This window comes from Chamaea fasciata, unplaced genomic scaffold (assembly GCF_029207755.1).
Source record: "Chamaea fasciata isolate MVZ Bird 193981 ecotype frontalis unplaced genomic scaffold, bChaFas1.0.hap1 SCAF_4, whole genome shotgun sequence".
Classification (NCBI taxonomy): Eukaryota; Metazoa; Chordata; class Aves; order Passeriformes; family Sylviidae; genus Chamaea; species Chamaea fasciata.
The window spans coordinates 63,917,741-63,942,986 of NW_027094089.1; the positions used below are offsets into that span (position 1 = coordinate 63,917,741).

The 25,246-nt window shown below is 42.2% G+C and overlaps 1 protein-coding gene across 3 annotated transcripts; it reads right to left on the minus strand.

Moving 5' to 3' along the window:
* Positions 1-232: 232 nt before the first annotated feature.
* DCP2 (decapping mRNA 2) lies at positions 233-24,839 on the minus strand. Of its 3 annotated transcripts, none has more exons than XM_066181813.1 (11): positions 24,756-24,839; positions 17,829-17,980; positions 15,964-16,091; positions 15,462-15,560; positions 13,878-14,030; positions 12,173-12,285; positions 11,958-12,065; positions 11,074-11,197; positions 3,220-3,330; positions 1,476-1,527; positions 233-795 (listed from the first exon to the last, which is right to left on the minus strand). In XM_066181813.1, the coding sequence occupies exons 1-11, from the start codon at positions 24,806-24,808 to the stop codon at positions 632-634; spliced, it is 1,257 nt and encodes a 418-aa protein (XP_066037910.1). In that variant the 5' UTR covers positions 24,809-24,839; the 3' UTR covers positions 233-631. The 3 variants fall into 3 exon arrangements, with proteins under 3 accessions (XP_066037910.1, XP_066037909.1, XP_066037911.1); XM_066181812.1 differs by having other exon boundaries at positions 3,220-3,333; XM_066181814.1 differs by lacking the exons at positions 233-795; positions 1,476-1,527; positions 3,220-3,330 and adding an exon at positions 10,022-10,441.
* Positions 24,840-25,246: the final 407 nt, after the last annotated feature.

Consider the following 25,246-nt stretch of genomic DNA (forward strand, 5'->3'; position numbering starts at 1 on the left):
AGTGATTGCCAGCCAACAAAAAATATCAGTGTGAAGGAGGGAAGGTATTTTGGGCAAACAATCAGTACAGAGAAAGGATGACAGGCTGAGGCTAGGTTTGAAATGTGCAACTTGGTTTCAAAATCACTAGGACAGTGGTGTCCTCTGAGAATTAGTTTCATTGCCACTGCATAATATTGCAATGTCCTACAAAACAGTGACTAGTAAGCCAAATAATTTACATCAGAACAGGTAAAAGGTTAGCAAGCTGGTATACTCCAACAGTTAAAAAAAAAGTCAATGACATTCTACAAAACACATGACAATTTAAAGTAAACAAAATTTCAAAACCACAAAAACAAAAACACAAGTAAAAAGAATGCCCTCTAATGCACAGCTAGGAACAAGTGAACCGAACATTGGAAAGGTACTTTTGTGGACAAAGGCTAGACTGCATTTAAAGTGCAACACTTGACTATGCCACTCCCATACTGCAAAGGGAACAACCCCTTGCAAACCAGCAGTCAGTCCCTGCATTGCATTTAAAAACAAACAAACAAAACAAAAAACTCCTGAGAAAGAGTAAGGCTGGATAAGAAACCCCCTCAATTGCAACAGGCAAGTCTGATTCTTATTCTTAGTAAGTTTGCTGTCAGAGGTCAAAGCTTTTCATTATGGCATCATGGTCAAACTTGAAACTCAAGAAAGCTCTTGATGAAAAAGCAAATTTGTAATGGCCATTGCATGCCACAGAATGTCCCTCTACATGTTCTGGCAGTGGGTCTTCGCTGGAGCAACACATCTCATATGCTGCTTCTGCTTAAAGAGAAGAAAGTATGAAATAAATTTTAAATGGGCAATTGCCAATAAAAGTATCAGTAAAAACACAGAGCCATACCTCAAACATATATTCAATTAATATTTGTAACAAAATTTGTATGTTCGGTCATATACAGAAGAAGGTAACTCAAATAGCCATCTTTACAAGTTGCCTAGAGGCTAGAATAAATCTTCAAATTCACTGCGATCTGGAAACACTTCAACAGTCAGTTTTACTCATATAATACTGTTACATTTCTCAACAGAAATTTCTTAATAAGGAGGAAAAAAAATTGCACCCATTCCTGAGCAGTAAATAAAGAACTGCATGCACTCTGCTGCAGCTTATTACTAGCAGGACAGAAAGCCTTGAAACAACACTCAATTACCAGCACTCTGTTGACTCAGATGCTATTTTCCTAAAGTAGCTTCTAATTACTTTTTTACTCAGCCACTTGGTGTATCAGTCAGTCTTTATAATTGAGGAGAAGAATAGCAAGACCAACATGAAACAGTATCTTTTTCATTAAAAAAGAAACAAAACCTCAGACTACCTTGGAAAAACATGGCTTTTTAAGATTTGGAAGGCTGGCATGAGGAAAAGCCCTCAACCATCATTACTTGGGTGCCTTCAGCCTGTAGCACAGACAGTGGATAAAAATTCTGACTGCACTTGCCTTTTTCAAAGTTATCTTGAAGTCTTCTTGGATTAAGCCTTTTTTCACATTTCTGGTGAAGAGAATGACCATACATTACACATTTTATGATAAAGAAATGGCATTATATTTAAGCACCATCTGACAGGCATGCTGGTTATATCTGCTTTCACACCTCATGTGTGAATTATTTGTATGCTGAGTATGAATATGCAGCATTAATTCTGTCACATCGCTTGATGTAGCAAACATGCTTTAAGTCCACAAGTCTTTCAGAAGCATGCAACCTTTTAACAGTCACTAAAACATTTCTAACGTGCAAGCTTTTACAGGAAAATTTTGAGTACTTTCTAACTGTTTTAAGATGGAAGGGTCATGCATATGATGGTGTCGAATCAAGGTTGTGCACACTAAGCCCACTCTTCAGTGAGCTTGTCCCAAAAAAGGGAAGGGGAATGTATTTGCAAACATGCTGCTACTGCTGATTAAATTAACATGCTTTAGAGACACAAACTTAGAACTCTCTAGGCAAGAGTTGTTTTAGCCCCAAGTATTGCTGCTGTAAGTACATGGATACAGAAAAAATATTGCACTCTCTGCAAATTAAGAGTTTCCTGACCTTCAAATTACATCAGAAAATTATCACAGGGACACAAAATATTTAAACTTCGAAAGACTGACCATCATGAAAACACAAGTGAAACAGAAAAAGAGAAATATTTAGAAAAGTCTGAGAAGAGCCTACAAAGTAACCGTGAAGCATTAACAGTAGTTTCCATGAAGATCTTACAGATTACCATTACAGTTTGTTTCTATCCCTTCAAATTTCTGGGCAGTCAATTAACTCTTCTAGACTCAGACTCAACCATAACTAATCATTTCTTGCTGCAGTGAGGATTTTAGGACAAGTTTATGGTTTCCATATGTTTACATGAATAAGAGAAAGAAGGCAATAACCACAAGCCAGAATAGGAAGAATCTAGTTTAAAGCCTGTAAACAAGAGAAACTAAAGCCTAGACAAGCCAGCTGAGCTGCATGGAGACTGAGGCCTCACTGCTCCACAAGAGCCAACAAATTATACTGAAGAGCTATAAAAAACAGGGAATCAAAAGCACTTTCTACTATAAAAGGGAACACAGCCCAGTGAGTCTACTCCCATTGAGAAGAACTGGACAAACACAATTCATAACTGCAAGGGAAAGTAACGTGCAACAACTGTTTGTATCACACTGCAAAGAGTGCGATACCAGAATTTACAAATTGCTGTAAACAGCTCTACTGTTTGATTAAAAAACTATCTGAGATTCTGGCATCCAAGCCAAATCTGTGTCTCAACATTTGTTTGATGGAGAGAAGGGAAATAATAAGCATTTGCATCACCATTTTCTAAGTGTTGCACAACAAAACCCATGCTTACAGTAAGACATCACACATAAATAAATAAGATGTGTACTACACTGAGTTATTACTACACACCACAGAAGGCTTTTACATAACAGGAACCTGGAAAGTTGCAGGCCTGCGTACTGAAAAAGCTGACAAATTTTCAACAGCTAAAATTACTTACTTCTAAAATGAAAACTTTGAAATTTAGTTTATAGATGTATATGCACACAAGGTAAGAAATGTTATACGTCTACAAACATGTATTAAATACTCTGATCAAACATACTCTTGATAGATATGCACTCTACTTTGTTTCAGCAGGACATTTGTTAAGCATTATGGAACCTATTAATGACACAGCCACTGTGTGTTTCTTACCAAGGTATGGTTTTGCTTAACTGGTTGACTGTGCAGTCCATTTGTTCGTTTCTTTTGGCTGGAAGTGTCGTGATTTTGCTTTCTGCCATTGCTCTTCAGGCTCTGGCTCTGCTGCTAAGTCCAGAATAAGTAGAGGGAAGAGTTTAAATGGCATAATTGGACATCATTGCATTGACATTTTCTACTTAGTAACTCCAACTTCCCTCCAAGTAAGTTCAAAACATGTAAACAGTTTATTTTGCAGAAAAACAGAAGCCCACTGAAATTAACCAAACATACACTCAAGCTACAGGACCATCAGCTGTTACTCGTTCCCTCTTGCTCTATGACAGAATTATTACACAATTAATTCAGGTCAGTGAGTTTCCATGCACTGATGTAGATATACTAGTGATAACACCAAAATGGCAAGTATAATTACTATCTGTACATGATTCAGCACAATTACTACCTGATACCACCACTTCTAGTGGGAGATAAATCAAAGAATTCTCAAGAGTATTCCCCAACTCCATGTTTCTATTTTTGCATTCTGTGGTGATGAAATTCACTAATTTTGTCCTAGAGAGGAAACCCTTATGAACAAAAACATCTGTTGTTAATAGTTGTCCTAGGGTGACTTTATGATGTTTGCATCCCCAATCGTCTGTTCTGTTTATACTGGATATTATGTTCCGCAACTTTAAACTAGTTCTGAGAGCGAAGTGGGGGAAAAAGAAACGCAGTTTGTTATCAGAAACTGCACTTGCTCCTCCACATCCTTCAATGCTGTCTGCAGTATGGACAGTGAGAAAGAGCTCTCCTTTGCTTTTTAGTTAGTTTTTTTGCTAGCTGAAGCAGACAAGTTCCCTAGACTGTGGGGTTTTTTTTCTTTTACTTGGAATTGCTTAAACCTGTTCTAGACTGATGTTGGGGGTTGGGTTTGTTCCTTCTTTCTCTGGGGAATTTTTTCCCCACGGGTTGCCAAGGGGACCGGGTGTTGGATACTTGAGAGTGCTTGGCTGAAACAAAGAGATGGACAAAAGGTGGAAGGGGGAGATAACGCAGGTAAAAGACACAGCTTGAGGCAGCTGCGTGCTTTTCTGCTTCCGGCGTTCGGGAGACGCGTGTCGGCCGCTCCTCGAGGATCTCAGCCGCCGCAAAGCACGCCGAGGAGAAGCTGGGCGCTTTCTGCCTCGCCTTCGAGCTTCTTCGGCGCTGCTCCTCTTGCTGCAGCGTGACCCTGCACCCCCTGCGCTGCCGGGACATCCTGCCCCTGCCTGCCGGGACACCCTGCCATCCCAGCTACCAGCCCGGGCCTTTTCCACTGTTCCAGCTTGGTGCTCTGAGGATCCTGCAGGGACACCGAAACCAAACTGCCCTGGGTTTTGTGAAACAAAGCCCTCAAAGTTCTTGGTACTGTTGTCGTTTGTCATTAATGCTGTAGTTGTTTGGTGGGGGGGGAGGTTTTTTTTTTTTTTTGTGTTTGTTTGCTTTGTATTACATACTAGTAAAGAACTGCTATTCCTATTTCCCAAATCTTTGCCAAAGAGCCTCTGATTGTAATTTTACCTAGCAGATACCTGTCTTCCTAAACCAAGACAGATTTTGGCGCCCAAGTGTGGGGCTTGAGGGCACTGAGAAAAGAAAAGGGAAGAGAAATAGCAGTTCTTAACTAACCTAGTACTTTCTTTTGTGTGCGTTGGATATAAAAACCTCATTAGGCTGCATCATGTGGTCTAACTTAGCCTGGTTTGGGTGGCATGTGGTTGTGGCTGTATTCCTTCCATTTGCAGGCCCTTATCTAAACATGGGCCCTATAACTAAGGCTACTGTGACTGTCATCCAGTTTATTTTATGGCTTAATAAGGTGAAGAACTCATGGATTTTTAATTTCCTCTGGAAGGCAGGCACATGGATTCAGGGCTATCGTACACTAACTGTGTGTTTTTGGAGTTACTTTAACAATGGTACCTACTGTGAGGAAATGACACCGGGGGAAGTTTCTTTTTCCCAACCCTTTACCCATCTCTTTGGGTCTGCCCCACCAGTTTTTGAAGGGTTTAAATCCTCTCTGAATGCTAATGATATCATACAATGGCTGGTGCTGCTAATATGCGTATTCTGTTTAGCATTCAGAGATAAGGGAAGATTGACCTGGATAACCACCCTGATACCTACCCCACAGAATAGGGATGATACCCCAGAGCCTGACTCTGCCCCACAGCCTGCCTCAGAAAGGACCCACCCGGATTGGGTTGAGGCTCTGGTAAAAGAGATACATGAGATGGGCCAGATGCTGAGGGAGTACATTTCCCCAGCTCATGAAAAACCCTCCCCCTGCCCCGAGAAGGCAGAGACTGATGGTGCAGCAGTGGAACCCACAGATGTTACAACTGTCCAGGTTCCAGCTGAACCACAAGGGCAGCCACAGCCAGCAGCAGTCGCCCCTGTGGAAACAAGGAAGTGTAAAGTGAAATCGTCAGATCCTGATATTAAGGGTAAGAAAGGAGGGTCCTCACAGTCCACAGAAGAGCCACAGGTTGAGATCATCACTGAGTCCCTGACATATGAAAGTCTACGTAATCTGCAAAAAGATATTGCACGACGAGGACGTGAGGCTTATACAGCCTGGCTACTTCGAGTCTGGGACCTTATGGGTACAGGTGTGCAACTGGATAGTGCTGAAGCAAGGAATTTGGGACCCTTGACCCAGGACTCAGGTATAAATCAGGTATTTGTAAGAGAGCAAAGGCCCCTTCCCCTTTGGGAACGACTTCTAATGAGTGTGAGAGAGAGATTTGTCCACAGAGACAGAATGCAAGAGCACAACAATAGAATGCGATGAAAGACCCTTGAGGAAGGAATCCAACAGTTGAGAGAAGTGGCAGTATTGGAAGTACTTTTTGGGAGGACCGGACAGCATGATAATGACCCCGACAAGGTTAAATGCACAGGGCACATGTTGTGGAATCTGGCAACTCATGGACCATCCCAATACGCCACATTCATCGCAACAATTAATGCCGAGGATAACCGAGAGACAGTGGGTTCTGCTGCCAACAAGCTCAGAAATTATGAAAGTATGATCAGTGGTCCAATGCAGGCTCATGTCTCTGCGGTGGTGAAGGAACTCAAAGAGGAGATGAGGGAAATGAGAGAGGAGATGAGAAGGAACAGTTCCCATGTAGCACCGGTGCGAGTCACAGGCCCCAGAATCAGAGCCCAACATTCCCCAGCGAGAGAGGGTACACCCCTCGAGCTGACCTGTGGTTTTATCTGCGGGACCATGGGGAGGACATGGGAGCGTGGCATGGGAAACCTACTTCTGTCCTGGCAGCACGGGTACGTGAGCTCAAGGAGAGAAACGCTAACAGAGGGAGTTCCACTAGAATGAAGGTAGCCTCAGCCTCCCATGAGCAAGCTGCCAGGTATTACGGAGGTGGGAATGCTGTGTCAGATTCCCTCGAAGGAACCTCTACCATGTACGTCCAAGAAGGGAATAATAACCAGTGCTAGAGGGGCCCTGCCTCTAGCCAGGAAGAGGCACGGGAAAATCGGGTTTTTTGGACTGTGTGGATTCGATGGCCTGGCACATCAGAGCCACAAAAATATGAAGCTTTAGTAGATACTGGGTCGCAGTGTACTCTAATGCCATCAGGACATGTGGGGGCAGAACCGATTTCCATTGCCGGGGTGACGGGGGGATCACAGGAACTGACTCTGGTTGAAGCCGAGGTGAGCCTGACCGGGAAGGAGTGGCAGAAACTTCCGATTGTGACCGGCCCAGAGGCTCCATGTATTCTGGGCATAGACTTCCTCAGGAATGGATATTATAAAGACCCTAAAGGACTCAGATGGGCTTTTGGAATAGCTGCTGTGGAGACAGAGAACATTAAGCAGTTGAACACCTTGCCGGGACTATCAGAGAACCCATCTGCAGTGGGACTCCTGAAGGTAGAAGAACAACAAGTACCTGTTGCCACCTCGACAGTGCACCGTCGGCAGTATCGGACAAATCGGGACACCGTGATCCCCATCCACAAGATGATCCGTGAGCTGGAGAGCCAAGGGGTGGTCAGCAAAACCCACTCACCCTTCAACAGCCCCATCTGGCCTGTGCGCAAGTCTGATGGAGAATGGAGACTGACTGTGGACTATCGTGCATTGAATGAAGTGACTCCACCGCTGAGCGCTGCTGTGCCGGACATGCTGGAACTTCAGTACGAGCTGGAGTCCAAGGCAGCGAGGTGGTATGCCACTATTGACATTGCCAATGCATTTTTCTCCATTCCTCTGGCTGCAGAATGCAGGCCTCAGTTTGCTTTCACCTGGAGGGGCGTGCAGTACACCTGGAACCGGCTGCCCCAGGGGTGGAAACACAGCCCCACCATCTGCCATGGGCTGATCCAGGCTGCACTGGAGAAAGGCGAGGCTCTGGAACATCTACAGTACATTGATGACATCATTGTGTGGGGAAAGACTGCAGCTGAAGTGTTCGAGAAAGGAGAGAGGATCATCCAGATTTTGCTGAAAGCCGGGTTTGCCATCAAGAAGAGCAAAGTCAAGGGACCTGCCAGAGAGATCCAGTTCCTGGGAGTAAAGTGGCAAGATGGACGGCGGCAGATCCCCACTGAGGTCATTGATAAGATCACAGCAATGTCTCCACCGACCAGCAAAAAGGAAACATAAGCTTTCCTAGGAGCCATAGGTTTTTGGAGGATGCACATTCCTGAATACAGTCAGATCGTGAGCCCTCTCTACCTGGTTACCCGCAAGAAGAACAATTTCCACTGGGGCCCTGAACAGCAACAAGCCTTTGCCCAGATCAAGCAGGAGATTGCTCATGCAGTAGCCCTTGGCCCAGTCAGGACGGGACCAGATGTGAAGAATGTGCTTTATTCTGCAGCCGGGAACAACGGTTTGTCCTGGAGCCTTTGGCAGAAGGTGCCAGGGGAGACCCGAGGCCGACCACTGGGATTCTGGAGTCGAAGTTACAGAGGATCTGAAGCCAACTACACTCCCACAGAGAAGGAGATCTTGGCCGCCTATGAAGGAGTTCAAGCCGCCTCAGAAGTGATTGGCACAGAAGCACAACTCCTCTTGGCACCCCGACTACCAGTGCTGGGGTGGATGTTTAAAGGAAAGGCTCCCTCCACGCACCATGCCACCGATGCCACATGGAGCAAATGGACTGCCCTCATCACACAGCGTGCCCGTATTGGAAACCCAAATCGCCCTGGGATTTTGGAGATAATTACAAACTGGCCGGAAGGAGAAAACTTCGGTTTCACGGACGAAGAGGAGCAGGTACAAGTGACACGAGCTGAAGAAGCTCCTCCATACAACCAACTGCCAGCAGAAGAAACACACTACGCTCTCTTCACTGACGGTTCCTGTCGCATCGTGAGAATGAACCGTAAGTGGAAAGCAGCCGTATGGAGCCCCACACGACAGGTTGCAGAAGCCACTGAAGGAGAAGGGGGATCAAGTCAGCTTGCTGAACTCAAAGCTGTTCAATTAGCCCTTGACATTGCTGAAAGAGAGAAGTGGCCAAAGCTCTACCTCTACACTGATTCGTGGATGGTAGCCAATGCTCTGTGGGGCTGGCTGGAAAGGTGGAAAAAGGCCAACTGGCAGCATAGAGGAAAACCAATCTGGGCTGCTGATGAATGGAAGGACGTTGCCACTCGTGTAGAGAAGCTGCCTGTGAAAGTCCGCCATGTAGATGCCCATGTTCCCAAGAGTCGGGCTAATGAGGAACACCAAAACAACAAGCAGGTAGATCAGGCTGCCAAGATAGAAGTGTCAAAGATAGATTTAGATTGGCAACACAAGGGAGAGTTGTTCCTAGCCCGATGGGCCCATGATGCCTCGGGTCATCAGGGCAGAGATGCCACCTATAAGTGGGCCCGAGACCGAGGGGTGGATTTAACCATGGACAGTATTTCTCAGGTTATCCATGACTGTGAGACATGTGCTGCAATCAAGCAAGCCAAGCGGGTGAAGCCCTTATGGTATGGTGGGCGGTGGTCCAAATATAAATATGGGGAAGCCTGGCAGATTGACTACATCACCCTTCCCCAAACCCGCCAGGGCAAGCGTTATGTGCTAACCATAGTGGAAGCCACCACTGGATGGTTGGAGACCTACCCTGTGCCTCATGCTACTGCCCGGAACACCATCCTGGGCCTGGAAAAACAAGTCCTGTGGAGACATGGCACCCCTGAGAGAATCGAGTCGGACAATGGGACTCATTTCAAGAATAGTCTTATAAGCACCTGGGCTAGAGAACATGGCATTGAGTGGGTGTACCATATTCCTTATCATGCACCAGCGGCCGGGAAAGTTGAACGGTGCAATGGCCTGCTTAAAACTACCTTGAAAGCACTGGGTGGGGGAACCTTTAAGAATTGGGATACTAATTTAGCAAAGGCCACCTGGTTGGTGAACACTCGAGGTTCCACCAACCGAGCAGGTCCTGCCCAATCTGAGCCCTTGCAAAAGACAGACGGAGATAAGGTTCCAGTGGTACACATGAGAGGTATGCTGGAAAAAACTGTTTGGATTAATCCTGCCTCCAGCAAAGACAATCCCATCCGTGGGGTTGTCTTTGCTCAGGGACCAGGTTGCACCTGGTGGGTGATGCAAAAGGATGGAGAGATCCGATGCATACCTCAAGGGGACCTTGTTTTGGGGTGAACTATCCATGACAATGTGGCTGCATCCATATTTGCATATATATATATATATGTATTTTTAATAGTTAAAACTCAATGTAATATGTTTGTATGGGAAAAAAATTCGGGGTGGATAATGTTGGGGGTTGGGTTTGTTCCTTCTTTCTCTGGGGAATTTTTTCCCCACGGGTTGCCAAGGGGACCGGGTGTTGGATACTTGAGAGTGCTTGGCTGAAACAAAGAGATGGACAAAAGGTGGAAGGGGGAGATAACGCAGGTAAAAGACACAGCTTGAGGCAGCTGCGTGCTTTTCTGCTTCCGGCGTTCGGGAGACGCGTGTCGGCCGCTCCTCGAGGATCTCAGCCGCCGCAAAGCACGCCGAGGAGAAGCTGGGCGCTTTCTGCCTCGCCTTCGAGCTTCTTCGGCGCTGCTCCTCTTGCTGCAGCGTGACCCTGCACCCCCTGCGCTGCCGGGACATCCTGCCCCTGCCTGCCGGGACACCCTGCCATCCCAGCTACCAGCCCGGGACTTTTCCACTGTTCCAGCTTGGTGCTCTGAGGATCCTGCAGGGACACCGAAACCAAACTGCCCTGGGTTTTGTGAAACAAAGCCCTCAAGGTTCTTGGTACTGTTGTCGTTTGTCATTAATGCTGTAGTTGTTTGGTGGGGGGGGAGTTTTTTTTTTTTTTGTGTTTGTTTGCTTTGTATTACATACTAGTAAAGAACTGCTATTCCTATTTCCCAAATCTTTGCCAAAGAGCCTCTGATTGTAATTTTACCTAGCAGATACCTGTCTTCCTAAACCAAGACAACTGGAAACCCGGAAAAACACCAGGAGCTCATACCTGCGGCCCACCGGGGCCAGGACAGCATTTTCCAGTGCCAGAGAAACAGGTAAGAGCTTAGACAAGCTGAGCTGCAAACCCACAGCAAGGACTTTATCAATTTTTCCATCTCTCTTCAGAACAGCAAGAAGTTTTATTGTTTAGTATTGTTCCTTTTTTATGCTTGTAAACACTTGTTAAATAAACAGTTTTCTCCACTTCTCTCTAAGAATCTTTTTCCCAAACCAGTTAAGAAAAGGGCCACTTAAATTTGCTTTCTAGAAGGACCCCATTGAGAAGTTTCCTCCCAAAATTTGCCCTAAACCAAGACAATAGTCCACGTGCATATGCTTGCCTACGAAAAAACTTACCTTTATTTTCAAAACTTCAGACACCTCAGAATGATTATATGGCTTTTGTGGCTGTTTTGGCTTCACCAACTGCTCTCCTGAAAAGCCATCTGTAAACACCTGCTGACTACAGCGAAGTTTGGATCTAGTACAGGAAAACAAAGACCGTTACAACACAACTTTAAATCCACTAAGAGCAGAAGACAAGTATGAAAAAATTTTCTGATTTTTGAGAACATTCTGGAAGACAGTCTTAAGTAACCTAGTATGGAAACTCTAATAATGCTCACTGCCATTTGTATTCTCCACAGACGAGAAGCTAAGTCCATAATAACATTTGTCCTGTTGTTTGTTGGTGTTGCCCTGGCTCAAATTACTTAAGTCCTCTCATAGGGACTACAGGTTTTAAAGTTTGGTCTACCACTTTTCACTCACCTGAATCTCAAGCCAGCAGCACTTGTTACCCTACTGATTCCCATAGGTTTTATCTAGCTAGCCACTTCTTAGAATACTTTGCAGTCTTTCTTTAGAGAGTCCTACTTTTCCTGCGCAGAAGTGCCAAAAATATTGAACCTGAAGCACTGGAAGTAATCTACTTGCTTTAGCTTCTGTTTTTTTTTGATTTTTTTGATTCCCATAAACAAGTCTGAGGAAATAATCTCTGTTCCAACACCTGTGTTATCATGACATTAATTAAGTTCTCGTCTTACTTAAGATCCTATGACGTAAGTCTATGCTTTTTTAAAATTTTACGTATTACTGGAACACAAATCTTTGGAGAAAGAGAAAAGGATAAGCAGTATTGTATGTAATTGTCATTGCATAATATTGTCATGTTGTCATATTTGTATGACCAATGTTTTATAAGAAAGAATATAGAGATGTTAAACTGACCTGGTTCTTACCTAGCTTTTTCCAAGTTGGGCTTAGCGGGTGTGCTCCCTGCAGATGAAAAACCATTGTCGCTATCTGAGGAGTCTCCATTCCTTCGGGAAATCCATTCCCTCAATGGCCTGTGAGCAAGGAGAAGCATAACAAGATCTACTTACCAAAACAAATCTAAAGAATTTAAAGTTGTCTGAAAGACCCTGGCCTAGCATTTGCCTCATCTCAAACATACCTGATGAAGGGAATTGCCATAAAAAATTTGTTCGGTGCCAAACCCAGCTTAGACTTCGGGGTCATGTCATTTCTGTGGCATGGTAATTTGTCGATGGAAAACCACTCAATATTCTAGAAAAACAAGAAATAAAATCAAAATACCCTCGACTGTAGCCTTAGCAGAATGTTACATATGTGTATCAGCCACAGTTATTTCCCTTAATTAAAAAATTACCATGGAAAACTTAAATTAGCAGGCCACAAGAGTGTTTTTCACAAAAGGTTAATTAACTCTTCCAACTGCCACTACAGTAGCAGATACTGTACAGCACAAACTCATTGCATGATGTTGCACCTAAAATATGAAAGCTGTTAATCAGCAACTAAATTGTGAAAAAGAGTTTCATAAACAAACCACCCAACCACAGCACACAAAATGCCATAAATAAATGTAAAGCTCTGAATAACTTTCAATAACTTTTTACTTAAAGTGTCATCAATACTGGACCACCAATACCCATTCAAAAGTAAGAATGGTGTTTAGTTTGACAGTAAGTTGCAGGTTTTGTTGTAAAATAAAACAAACCCATGGGGATAGGACAGGATTTGTGTTACTGTTTATTTTTAATAGTTAAAACTGTATACTTTGCAGAATGGGGAATAAAATCAGGAATTCTGACCACAGACAGTGTAGAAGAACCCACATGAGATTTTCCAGCACAGAATCTACTCCAAAGGCCCCAGGTCCAGAAAAGATGCAAATTATGGAAATAAGTTACAAACTGAACAAGTTTTCAATATAGTTCTACAGGGAGTACAAAACCAGCCTGCCTGGTGCCATTAGATCAGATGAAGACAAAGCTTCAAAACTCTGTCATTGCAAGGACTCTTCCACATTCCCACACAGATGGTCACTGTTCTACAAAGTACAATATGTACTTTAAAATACTGTGTATTTTAAGAAAATCCTAGAATTTCATCTTATGTCATATTTTAAAAAACAGGTCTCTAATGCAAAAAATTAAGTCCTGTCCAATCAAATACTTTCTCTATTTAGAAAGCAAGATGCCACACAATCTGCATGGAAATATAGGTGGTTTTAACTGAATTGCCATAAAAGAAAAAATTATTCAAACTTCAAAGATTATAGATACCACAGACAAAGGTTCCAACAAGTTGCTACATGAGCTGGTCTTTCACTCTCACAATACCTTTTAAAAGCCTAAGGGTAGACAATACATTCAAAATAGTCTCTGTTTTCTGTCTTCTTCCCAATCTCCTCCTTAAAATACACTATTTTTAAATCTGGACAGTATTAGCCATGAAAGAGAAAACAATCCTTAGTTTGTCCTTTTGATATGTAGGCTTTTGCATGTCCCCAACTAATAATTACAACCTCAGAATATATAGTTACATATGCATGTGTAACTAGGAATAGTATGAAATTATTAACATATACACCATCTACGAGAAAAGGAGAATTGTATTCTAACAGAATGCTCTATTGTCTTTTCATGATGAATGGAGATGTCTGACATTGTCAAGTATAAGACTTGCAGGTGAGCTGCAAGAAGTCAACACAAAACCCTACAGTGCAGAGATGCCACTGGTACCTAGCATTTGAGGTGTGCATTGTGCTTAATGGGTTCATTATTTTACGTACTTCTGGCTTTAAAAATTAACCTCTGCGAAGTTCCTATAGATTCAAACAAGGTAGCACATACCCGAATTTCCCTTCTAGTTTTGGGGTTAAATTTCGTATTCTTGGGAACTCCTGGAATGATGTACAGCCGTGCTAACTGATCATTAATTCGCAGCTCAATGTAGTCCTCTTTGCAGATATAATCTTTTATGTCAAACCCAGTTTCTTCAAACACCTGAGAAGTATTTAGATGAAATTAGTGTGTGTATTCAGAGTTATCCTTTCACAACCTATTACCACAAGTGGAGGAATGACTGTTTTTCAGATACATCCATGAAAGCTGCGGGAAAAACAAGCCTTTACACACAGATGTTTGCTCAGAAATAGAAGACTTATCCACATGCTTTAGACTTCTCTAAGACGGCAGACCTGTAATGCAAGTTGAAACAATTCTATTACACCTTCATGAAGCAATTTATTAACATGGGGTTTGTCCTCATCGACTTCTGAAGTACTACTGGTCTCTGTAGGCACTGCCAAGTGAAGACCTCTTCATCAGATTTTACACAGATGCTGCTTATGGTTTCAGATCTGTGGTGAGTCCAGTGAAAGAAGTTGAAAGATTTATTTCAGATATAAAATAAATTGTCAGTCTCTCCACAATGATAATCTAACTCGACAGAAAAAAGATGATAACAACAGTGCTGTTCACTAGTGAAATCTAAATCAATTTTTCAAAATAACACCATCAAAAGATTTTTTCCCCCATTTTAACTGTGCCCCATTTAATGCTTTTGCTGGCATAATGTGAAGTAAGGAGGAAGACATACTTCATGTATCTCCTTCTTGAAGTAGCTACATCTACTTTATCCTTGATAGGTATACTTAAACAAACAAACAAACAAAAATATCCCAAAATCCTGTGATTTCTCATATACTGACTCAGTCCAATTTCCCTCACCTTAATTTTCTCTCTCAAAAACTCTGGATGTATTATGTTGAATGAACACTGAATTTGTACCAGTAATATTCTTTTACAGGCCAGTTTGAATATGCAGGTTCACTACATTATCTAGGTCTCCGGGAGCAATAAATACCACAGATTGTTTTATTTTTCAGATTTTACTTGCCATATACATTGATTCTTGTTCCTGCATAACTGAAAAATAGAAAAGTAGAGTTCTTCAGAAATTTTACATAAAATTCTACAACCTCCAACTTAGCTCCTTAGCCTCTTTACATAGTCCAGCATACACAAGCTAAATTCACATTCCTTCATATTTTTACAGTTACGGTGACCCTTGAAATCAATACGCCAAACGCCCTAAATTACCTAGGACTTTCCAAGCACCACAGGTAATACTTAAAAGTAAATTCACAGTTCAGCAGAGAACTTTAAAAATAGTACTCACTTCATTTAGCACATTAGTGCAAAATAATGTGAAACATAAACCCTTTTTTAAAAAATTATATTGCCTCAACCTTGATTACCATTTTGGAACTCAGAAAGGCAACAGAAGGTACATCAGAAGATGAGTGCAAGAACAGACTATTTATTCACATGATTTCAATAACAGGATTACCTAAGTAAAGTGCCTTTTCACCCAACACATATATCCTGATTTCATCAAAATTTCACTTGTCTTAAAGAGCTGATATAACTTACCTCTCTAGCAGCACAGTCATGAGGTGCCTCTTCTTTATTTACTTTCCCTTTTGGAAATCCCCAACCAGATTTTGCTAAATAGCCCTGAACCAAAAGAACCTACAAAATACAAGGGAACGCAACTGTCAAATATGCAGGTGTTCTAACCAATTTCATTAAATGTCTTCCCACCACCCCCTCATTCTCCAAAAGAATACGTTAGCCTCAATGAAGGAAACCATTAGGTTTGCTATGTTCTAGCAAGAACTGTGAAGTTTTTTATAGAATCATGTAACTCAGAATAAAAAAAAAAAAAACAGAGAAGGAAATCCAGCAGAAGTGTTTACTGTCTCTTATATTTCTGTACACAGACACCAATATCAAGTAACTGTCAGATCTCTGTGAATCTTGACAGTGAAAGCAAATTTCTCCAGAAGAAAAATGTGAACAACAAATAATTACTTTTGCCAGCACATGCCATTCCTCCCTCTAGACAGTCCTTCACAATTATTTCCATACTTACATTTTCAAGTGTCTCATCAAGAATAATTGCACCATAGGTTGGCACTCCCATTTTGTATTCTTTCCACTCATCTAAAACCTTATGTACATCTTCACCTTGAGGCAGTAAAAAAGGGCAGTGATTGAAGAGTATAGCAGCATGTTAAGAAAGATAAACTTAAGCAGCCAGTTCCAAAACACATACTGAATACAAAAGATATTCACTCAAAATTTAGAATAAACACTCCCTCCCCTAAGTCCTTTCAAGATATATTTTCTTGGAAATAAAAAAATATTACGAATAATCCATTACAAAACACTAAAAGTCAGAGTGCATCAAGTAATTCAGCAATTCCTATACAAAGCAATCCAAATAAAGGAAAAAAAAAACCCCAAAAAAACAAAAAACCAAATCCAAACAAACAAAAAAGACACCCCCCCCAAAAAAAAAACCCCAAACAAAACAGAAAAAAGAACCACCATGTAAAAAGATTGCACAAAGCTGCTTGTTTGAAGGAAGATAATTTTGAAAAGAGCAGTAATCCCATAACAGTTATTTTGAATATGTATGATTTACAAACACATTTTTAAAATTTTGAAATGAGCAAGACAGAAAAAATTTCAGTTCCTTGTGCTTGAACTAAATGGGAATAAAAATTTGCCACAATCATTTGTTAAGATTATGGCACAGAATCCTATTTTCAGTATTTACTATGCAAAAAAAAATCTTTTTAATGGCATATAGTTTCAGAAATCTAAATTCCAACACACTTTATCAAAACTTACCAAGCAGAGAAAATATAAACAACCTCTATAACTCCAAAACTAAGAGAGAAAATCTGCAAGTCCTTAATAAAAGTATTAGTATAATATATTACATATATTATACTACCAATAAAGATTGTATTGTTCACAGCAGAATACTTTAAAATACACTGGAGCAGAACTAATATTTGTGGCAAATATGAGCTAGAAAGTGAAATACGTAATGAACATATAACATCCATTACACGGCATTCTTTCTGCACTGCCTGCAATTACTAAGAGAATTCTGTTGGTCTGAAAATACATTTATAATTAAAAACATACATAAAATTACAGCATAACATCAACCAACTGAATATGACTATATTTTTACAGTTTACTGTTAAAAGCTGTAGTGTTTCAAAGTAAATGTATTATTATGAACCTAACAGGTAAGTATTTTGTCTAGTGACACCATGGATAATATTATCTTCAAAGTTAGAAGCAATATTCCAATCTCTCATCAAGAACATATGGGAAAAGGCTAAAACTAAAACACTTGCTGGATGAAAGCCACGATGTTTTCTCTAGCAAGGACTAGATCATACACATTCCAGCAGCCCTTGCAAGCAAAAAACAAAACAAAACAAAAACCCCAAAACATAAACCACCCAAAAAACAGAGGCCAACCATTTGAATTCAGTAAAAATGCAGTCTTTACCCTACAGAAATTCCCAAAAAATACATACCACTGCCCATGGGGGGAACACATACCACCTTCAACTTCTTTAACATTTATGTCACATTTACTTGAAAATTAATTAAACTCTGGAGTTCAGTTTAAAGAGCACCAGCAGCTTACCCTTGATACCCACCTAGCATGCAAAGTGCAACCATGAGGAAAAATCCTAAACATCAGAAACGGACTGTTTTCCATAGTTCTTTAGCAGCACAAGAAGCATCTCTTTTGTGGGTGCCAAAATTATGGAAGCAGTGAACTCAGTAACATCACATACCGAGCAATACTAATTTTTAATCATTAACACATGACCTGATATTATCATACTATGAAATATTGTTAACAATATTCACTTTGCACTTTACCACTGAGACATAAAATAATCAGAGTAATAAAAAGGATATCAGCTTTAGCAAAGTCTCTTATCCCACACTGAGGTAATCCTGGTGTGTTTTGCATGTAGAAATCCAAATAAAACCAATGGGCAAGTTCAATCTGAAAACACACTCTGATTGCATTGTCTCTCTCTTCACTTGGAATGTGCAAAATAAATCGACTGCCAGGAAAGAAAAAGAGTAAGATTAGCCAAATCTACTGATTTAAATACAGCAAACAATATAACATTGCAACAGTATAATTCTTGATCTATTAGCACATACCAACAGACCACCAGATCCTCCTCATGTTCCACAAGGACAGTAAAAGTTTTCACAAAGTAAAACAGCTTTTAAAATCAAGAAGGAAAATGGATTATTTTGTTCTTTCAGAAACATCAGCTAAAATATACTAAGTAAATTAACTGTTGTAAAAACAGAGAGTGTTAAGACCACCTACTTAAATGGCTATGTTACAAAAATGAAAGCATTTTTACAAGTCCATTATAGAACATCTGCAAATTCAGATATTTCAGTGCCTTTTTTTCAGGACACAAGTCGAACATAGTTATATAATTTCACCTAAAACCACAGTAAACCAATAATTTATGTAGATTTTAAAATGAAATATGATCTGCTTATTTTCTCAGTCTGAAACCGAACACAGACAATCGGGTTTAGCCCAGATACTGGCACACAGAGTCACTGAGATAAAAGTTTAAGGAGCACTGTGTGATAGTCCATTTTAATTAAGCAGAAGAAGATTTATTTATGTATTTATATCAACAGCAGAACTCCCTTTTTAGAAATCTAAGGTCATACACCACACTGAACCTAAATCATTTGATGGAGATCGCTGACATTCAGCTCCTGAGTGCCACCAGCTAAATTCCAAAAGTGCACAATACCATTGCTCAAACCAGAAATACTGCATCTTTACTTAAAATCTGACAGGTATGAATTGTCACAGGATCTCAGAATTGGTTGCCTCTCCAAGGCAAGAACAGAGGCAGAAGGTCACTGATGCAGCCACACACTTGACATGCCCCAGGCTTCCAGGCATATTCACACATCCCAGAAGTACTAGCACAGGTCTCCTTTTCCACCCCATAGCCCTGCCCAGATCCCAGACCCTCAAACCCATCACACAGGCCCCTGCCCCACCACATGGTCCAGTTTGAAGTTTGCTAGTGAGTACACATGCACAACAGGTCTGGGGAAGACACCTGACCCTCCCCCCCCCAGTGCATGGGCTGTGACCCACAGTTCTACTGCAGATGCCTGTGCTCTGTCCCTCACTCGCACCATTTCCCCACAATATTTTAAACAAACATTAATGATTATCTACTTTTATATGTTTTATTAATTACATGTATTATTTAACTTATCCTTACTTACTCCAAGTTTCTTGTTTTACTACATACATTTTGTTCTAAAGTTGAAAAACAAAAGGGGGAGTTGACTCCTCAAAAACGCTTATAAAATGCATTGTATGTTCTTAATTTTTTTAACTGCTCCTTGATAGATTCTAATTCCCCAACTGTCAGTCATTTCAGCAGTAAACTGCAACTACAGCCCAAACAGAAACCCCCAATATTGAAGCTAAACTGAAGTGGATTCCAGAAATGAATGTCAAACCATATCATGCACAAGAATGCACTAACTCCTCGAGCAGAGTAATAGGAACACAAATGTGAGTGGCAGAGAGACCACATTTTATGCCAGACGTGCGGTGTCCCACCAGCAGACACCATTTGCCTGTCCAATTCAAACCCAGAAAAGCCTTTTTCAACCTGTCTAGTCAGCGTGCCAGTAAAAGACTGGCCGATACCTATATAATACCTTGACCAAAAAGCAACTTAACAGCAAGCCAGGTGGAGTTGCCAATTGGAGCAATCCTGTAATTAATTGAGACATTTAAACCAAAGAACTTTCTAAAGCACCTTCCGAACCCAAATAATTGGAAATTCTTCGTTCTTTAACAATGGATTTCTTCTTACATTTTCAAATAGCAATTAGAAAGAAAATGATCCTCCAAAGTACAATGTTACTCCCAATTACCCTGCTTACAGAACCTCAAGTTTCTGGTGAAATGACTCAGATAGTTAAGGTGGACTTTCCAAGGTTCACCAATATCCATGACAATTACCAAAAGGATATTGGTTCAGTTGCAGAAATAGGGCTTAGCAAGGCATTCCATCACGCCTTGAAGGCAGTCCATGCAGTATTAGATAACTTACTATGCTAGCACCTAAGTCTTAAACAGTCATTAAGAAAAAACATAAAAGATTTACCCATTAATATGAAGAAAATAGTAATAGTGATTTTATGCCCTAGAAAGCTGCAAAAAGGGCTTCAGCAAGTTTATTACTACCCCAACTTGCTTCTGCCATAGCATTAAAACAGTTAGATCGAGTTAGATGCTGGCTAAGTAAACAAACCAATGCACATCCACTGCAACCAGTGATATGCTGGCAGACATCAACAGTGTTAGACATGCCATCCTTCAAAATCAAACAGCAATTCATTTTTTTACTAGCACATAGGCATAATCGCGAAGAATTTGAAAGATTGTGTTATATGAATTTTTCTGACCATTCAAAGTTCATCCATGAACAACTTCAAAAACTAAATGATTTGACAAATCAAACTAAAGGAAACAACAGATCATGGCGAATAACTTGTTTGAAAGATAGAGCCTTGCACCTTGGCTAAAGAAGCTTTGTAAAATACATTATATGCATTATATGCATGTTTATATGAATTAATTGTTGTAGTGATAATATTAGTGATAATGCCTTGTGTACTTCATTGTGCACAGCAAATTACGAACAAGGCCATCAAAAAAGTTCTTTCCGTTCAAGAGAGAGGGGGAAATGTGGAAAATGGATTTGTAGAGCATTCTCAAAGCCTGACAGAAGGCTCACATAGTATGTATCTGTATGCAAACACAGAGATAGCAAATGCTGACTTAGAAATGCCATGGACTAGGACAGACACTGTTGAGAGAGAAATGGAACTAGAAACAAGTTTCAAATGATGATCTTGCAAATAAGACTAGATACTTTGGAGAAACAGAACTATGAAAGGTGCATTGTAGTAGAACTCACAAGGGTTAATTTTAGATGATTTTCTTTAAGGCATTAACAGCATTGTACGGCAAAGGCTGATAGCCTAAGAAACACTTATAATGTACTGTAATTAGGAAATAGCTTGACTTCTGATTGTGACGGCATGAATTATAACATTCATATTGTCTCACCTTTCACATGAGACTAAAAATGGATTAAAAGTTTTTAAAAGGCCTCTCAGTTGCCCCATCTCTAGGTCAGAAAAGGGTATAATCCGACACATGGAAACATGCCAGTGGTTTCTTGGCAGATGGTCAATTAGTGAAATTAACAAGTTTGTTTCTTGTCATTCTGTCCATTTCTCATTTCTTAGGTCTGTGTCTACATAATTTTTCATTCTGATTTCCCCACATTTTTCCTATTTTCCAAGAGCAGGTCCATACTCAGATAAACTTGCTGGAATGAAGTATATCCCCTCATCAACCAGTGGCCAGGTTTGGTTTCCACCACCACCTTCCTTATCATTCCTCTGCTGGGTTTGTAGCCTTGTATGCTTTATTTATGGATTTCTCATCTTCTTATCCAATTTTCACATTGAAAAAGGACCTTGTCCAGATACCCTTAAAGACCTTGGCTGGCCTGAGAGAGGGTCTGTGTAAACCTCATGAATTTCAACATGGCCAAGTGCAAGATGCTGTGCCTTGGTTGGGACAATCCCAAGTACAATGTAAACACAAGCTGATCAGAGAATGAATGGAAAGCAGCTCTGGGGAGGAGGATTTGAGGTGTTGGTAGATGAGAATCTTGACATGAACTAACACTGTGAGCTCCCAGTCCATTCTTTTAATGGAACAGTGTGCACAGCAGGTTGAGGGAGGTCATCCTCACCCTTTATTCTGTTCTGGTGAGACCCCACCTGAAGTGCTGTGTCCAGCTATAGGAACCCCAATGAGGATGAGGATCTGGTGGAACAAGTCTTCATTGAGGCCTTCCAGGACCTAAAAAGGGTCCTGGAAGAGAGAGCTGGAGAAGGGCTTTTTACAACCTCATTTAGTGAAAGAACAAGATGGAATGGCTTTAAAGAGAAAAATGGCAGGCTTAGATAAAAAGAAAAAAAATCTTCGCAGTGAGGGTCACGAGGCACTGGCAAACATTGCCCAGAAAAGTTGTGAATGTGCTGTCCCTGGAAGTGTTCAGGAACAACCTGGTCTATGAAGTGTCCCTGTTTATGGCAGAGGGGCTGGGATAAGATGATCTTTAAGATTCTTTCAATCCAAAGCATTACATGATTCCGTGATTCTCCCTTGCATTAATAACTTTATTCATATCAACATTTTACCATTTCCCAATTTTCAGTTGGCACTACCACTCCCAATTTCTTTTGAAGGCTCTATTCTGACTGCTGAAAAGATCCCTTATCTATAAAACTGCTGTAACTAAAAGATAAAAACTTTAAAATCTATTTTACATCTAGTTGATGTTTCTTGCCCCAGCACTGCAGCTGAACATAAATCTAAAGATAAAATATGCAGCAGTATCAAAGAAGAGTAAGAACATGCCAGGCATTAGGCTTAGGGAACAAGAGCAAAGCCAAGTAGGATGATATTTATTAATCAAAAAGTTAACTTCTAAGTCACTTGGAGCGACTGAACTGCTAACAACAGGCATCTCTAGATTGTTCTGGATGCAGGTGCCAGGTGCTGGAAGTGATGGGCTAATACTGGACACACTGTGGGACACAGCTGAAGGCAGCAGCTGAGATGGTGGTGCCTGTGGGGAAATGTATTTAAGGACAAAAATACCCAACAAGCAGAGGAAGTAAAAAACACAGCATGAAAGAGCAGCGGAAACACCAAAGCTGGAGAAGGAGGAAGAGAAGATGTCCACCCTACAGCCTGTGGCGGATCACATGCTGGAGCAGATGGATATGTCCTGAAGGAGTCTCAGCCTGTAGGAGTGATTCCACACTGGAGCAGCGGGAATGCATAAGAAGGAAGAAGCGGCAGAGAGGATGTGTTACAGACTGACCACAATCCCCATTCCCCATCCCCTGAGCTGCTCACAGGGGAGGAGGTAAAAGAGAGTAGAGAATGAAAGGGAGAAGCCATCATAAAGTTTCCCTGGGAAAAACATGGATGAAGAAAAAGCTGGTTTTCAAATGTTTTTTGAAGAGGGGAATCGATTGGCTCCATGAGCATCTGGCTACTTGAGCAAGGTGAACCAACCACAGTCCTGAAGTCAAAAAATGGGGTTAACAGCACTTGTTTACAAGACAAAGGGAGTATCAAGAAGCTGCTAAACCCACATTAGGTCTCTGCACCTCCACGTCTTTACTCAGTTAAGTAACTCCATAGCAGGAGGCAGCATGACAAAAACTGACCTAGACACCTGGGACTTGCTATTTAACAATACCCAGTAACTCAGTAGGAAAAATCACCTGTCATTTTCTACCAAAATTCCCACTAATATCATATATAAATTGAAGAATGTAGAAGTGACAGACACTTCTATAATGCATTTATAACATTAACACAATTATACAATAATACAAAACAACATTTTGAAGATAGAAGATGACAGTATCACAAAGAAACATAGTAAGACATAGGGACTGACCCTATTACAATGTAAGATTCAAATACTCATGTGGCCTTCTATCAGCCACAAACAGGCTGTATCAGTTCTGCAGTCACTGCAATTCACCTCTGGATTTTCTGAAGTCTTAAATACTGTGTCATATGTGAGCAGAGATCTGAAAGGCAAGTTCCTCTCTCTGCAGGGAGCCCAAAGGAGACATAATGGAAATACAAACATGCTTCAGAGGCCCGATTTAGGGGAACTGAAAATTTACATGCTTATCACAAACTCTGACTCTTGCATTACACAAGGGCAAAACAATACTGAGCAGGACAATTCTACCTTCCTGTGATATTCTCACTTCTAAACATTTTCACTCATTTGACAATCGTAATTATAGTAAGTGGGGTATCTTTCCTCTTCACGAATCTTTCCCTCTTTTACATAAATGTGTCATAAGGAGTCCCTTAGAGGTGGTAAGACAAAAATATTATTTCATGCCAAATATCACATGCAGTCACATTTTGGGGATGACAGACAAATTACAAAGTTTGAAGGGTTGCACCACAGATGATCAGAGGCTGAGACCATACGTGTAAAACACAACTTCCCCCTTTTAAACAACACAGAATCCACGCTTTATGAAAATCCAAACGCAAAGCCCCTGGAACAAGAAAAGCATTTCACTTTGAAAGAACCGACAAGCAGGAGAGGGCAGCTTCAGACCGAAGGATGTCCTTGTGGCTCTTCCCTTCCCGTTCGCTGGCACGTTCCCTTCCAGCAGAGATAACTCACCAGAAGGGACTCCTTGTCACTCCTTCCAAATGAAACCAGACCTCGGAGCATCAGTGCTCGGCTACACGTCACGCCAGCCCCACGCTCCCAGCTCTTCTTTCACCTGCGCAAACACCGCCAACGCAACTCTACCTTTTCCGGCCCAAACCCCGCAAGAAACTCCCACAAACAATGTTCTTCCACTTCCCCCGTGCACTAAGCTCCTGGCGAGCCTCCGGAGCAACCCCGCACCAGGTCCAGAGGGTGCCGCGGGCAGCCTTCCCGCCGTTCCAGGACGGATTCCATCAGGAGGGCGGAGCCTCGGGCACGGGCGAAACAGGCCGAGCCTCGTCCTTCCGCTTCCCGGGCGGCGCGGGACGGCTAAAGCCACCCCTCAGTGCGGGTGGGCCCGCACCCCCACGGAGTGCCGAGCATCCCGGGCCCCACGGGGCACCGGGAAGGGGCAGGCGCCCATCCCGCCCTCCGGCTGCAGCGGCACCGCAGCCCCGAGGTCGCCCCCGCCACACAACCGTACCTGCATAGGTCGTCCAGGACGCTGCTGGGGATCTCGGCCCGTTTGGTCTCCATGGGGAAGCGCGGCTCATCCCGACGCGGCGGAGGCCGGGGCGCAGGGAAGCGGGCAGGGGCGGGGGTGCGCTGCGGAGGGCGGGGGGATGGCGGAGCGGCGGCTCCCTGGGCCAATCGACGCGCACCTCCGGCGGAGCGACGGCCAATGGAGCCGGGTGTGGGGTGAGACCGGCGCGTTCAGGTGATCGCGGGCAGCCAATGGGCGACGCGGGGTTCGCCGCGATCGCAGCCACAATGCCGGGCGCTGGGACACGGGAGGGGGCGAGGACTAGTAGGATGGGGACAGCGGGATACGGCACGGCTGCGATAGAGGGAGGGGACCCTGCCCCCCCTAGCTGGCCCTGGTGAGACACAGCTGGGGTGCTGTGTGCAGCTCTGGGCTCCTCAGCACCGAGACAGGGAGACACGGGAAGGGGTCCAACAGAGGCCGTGAAGATA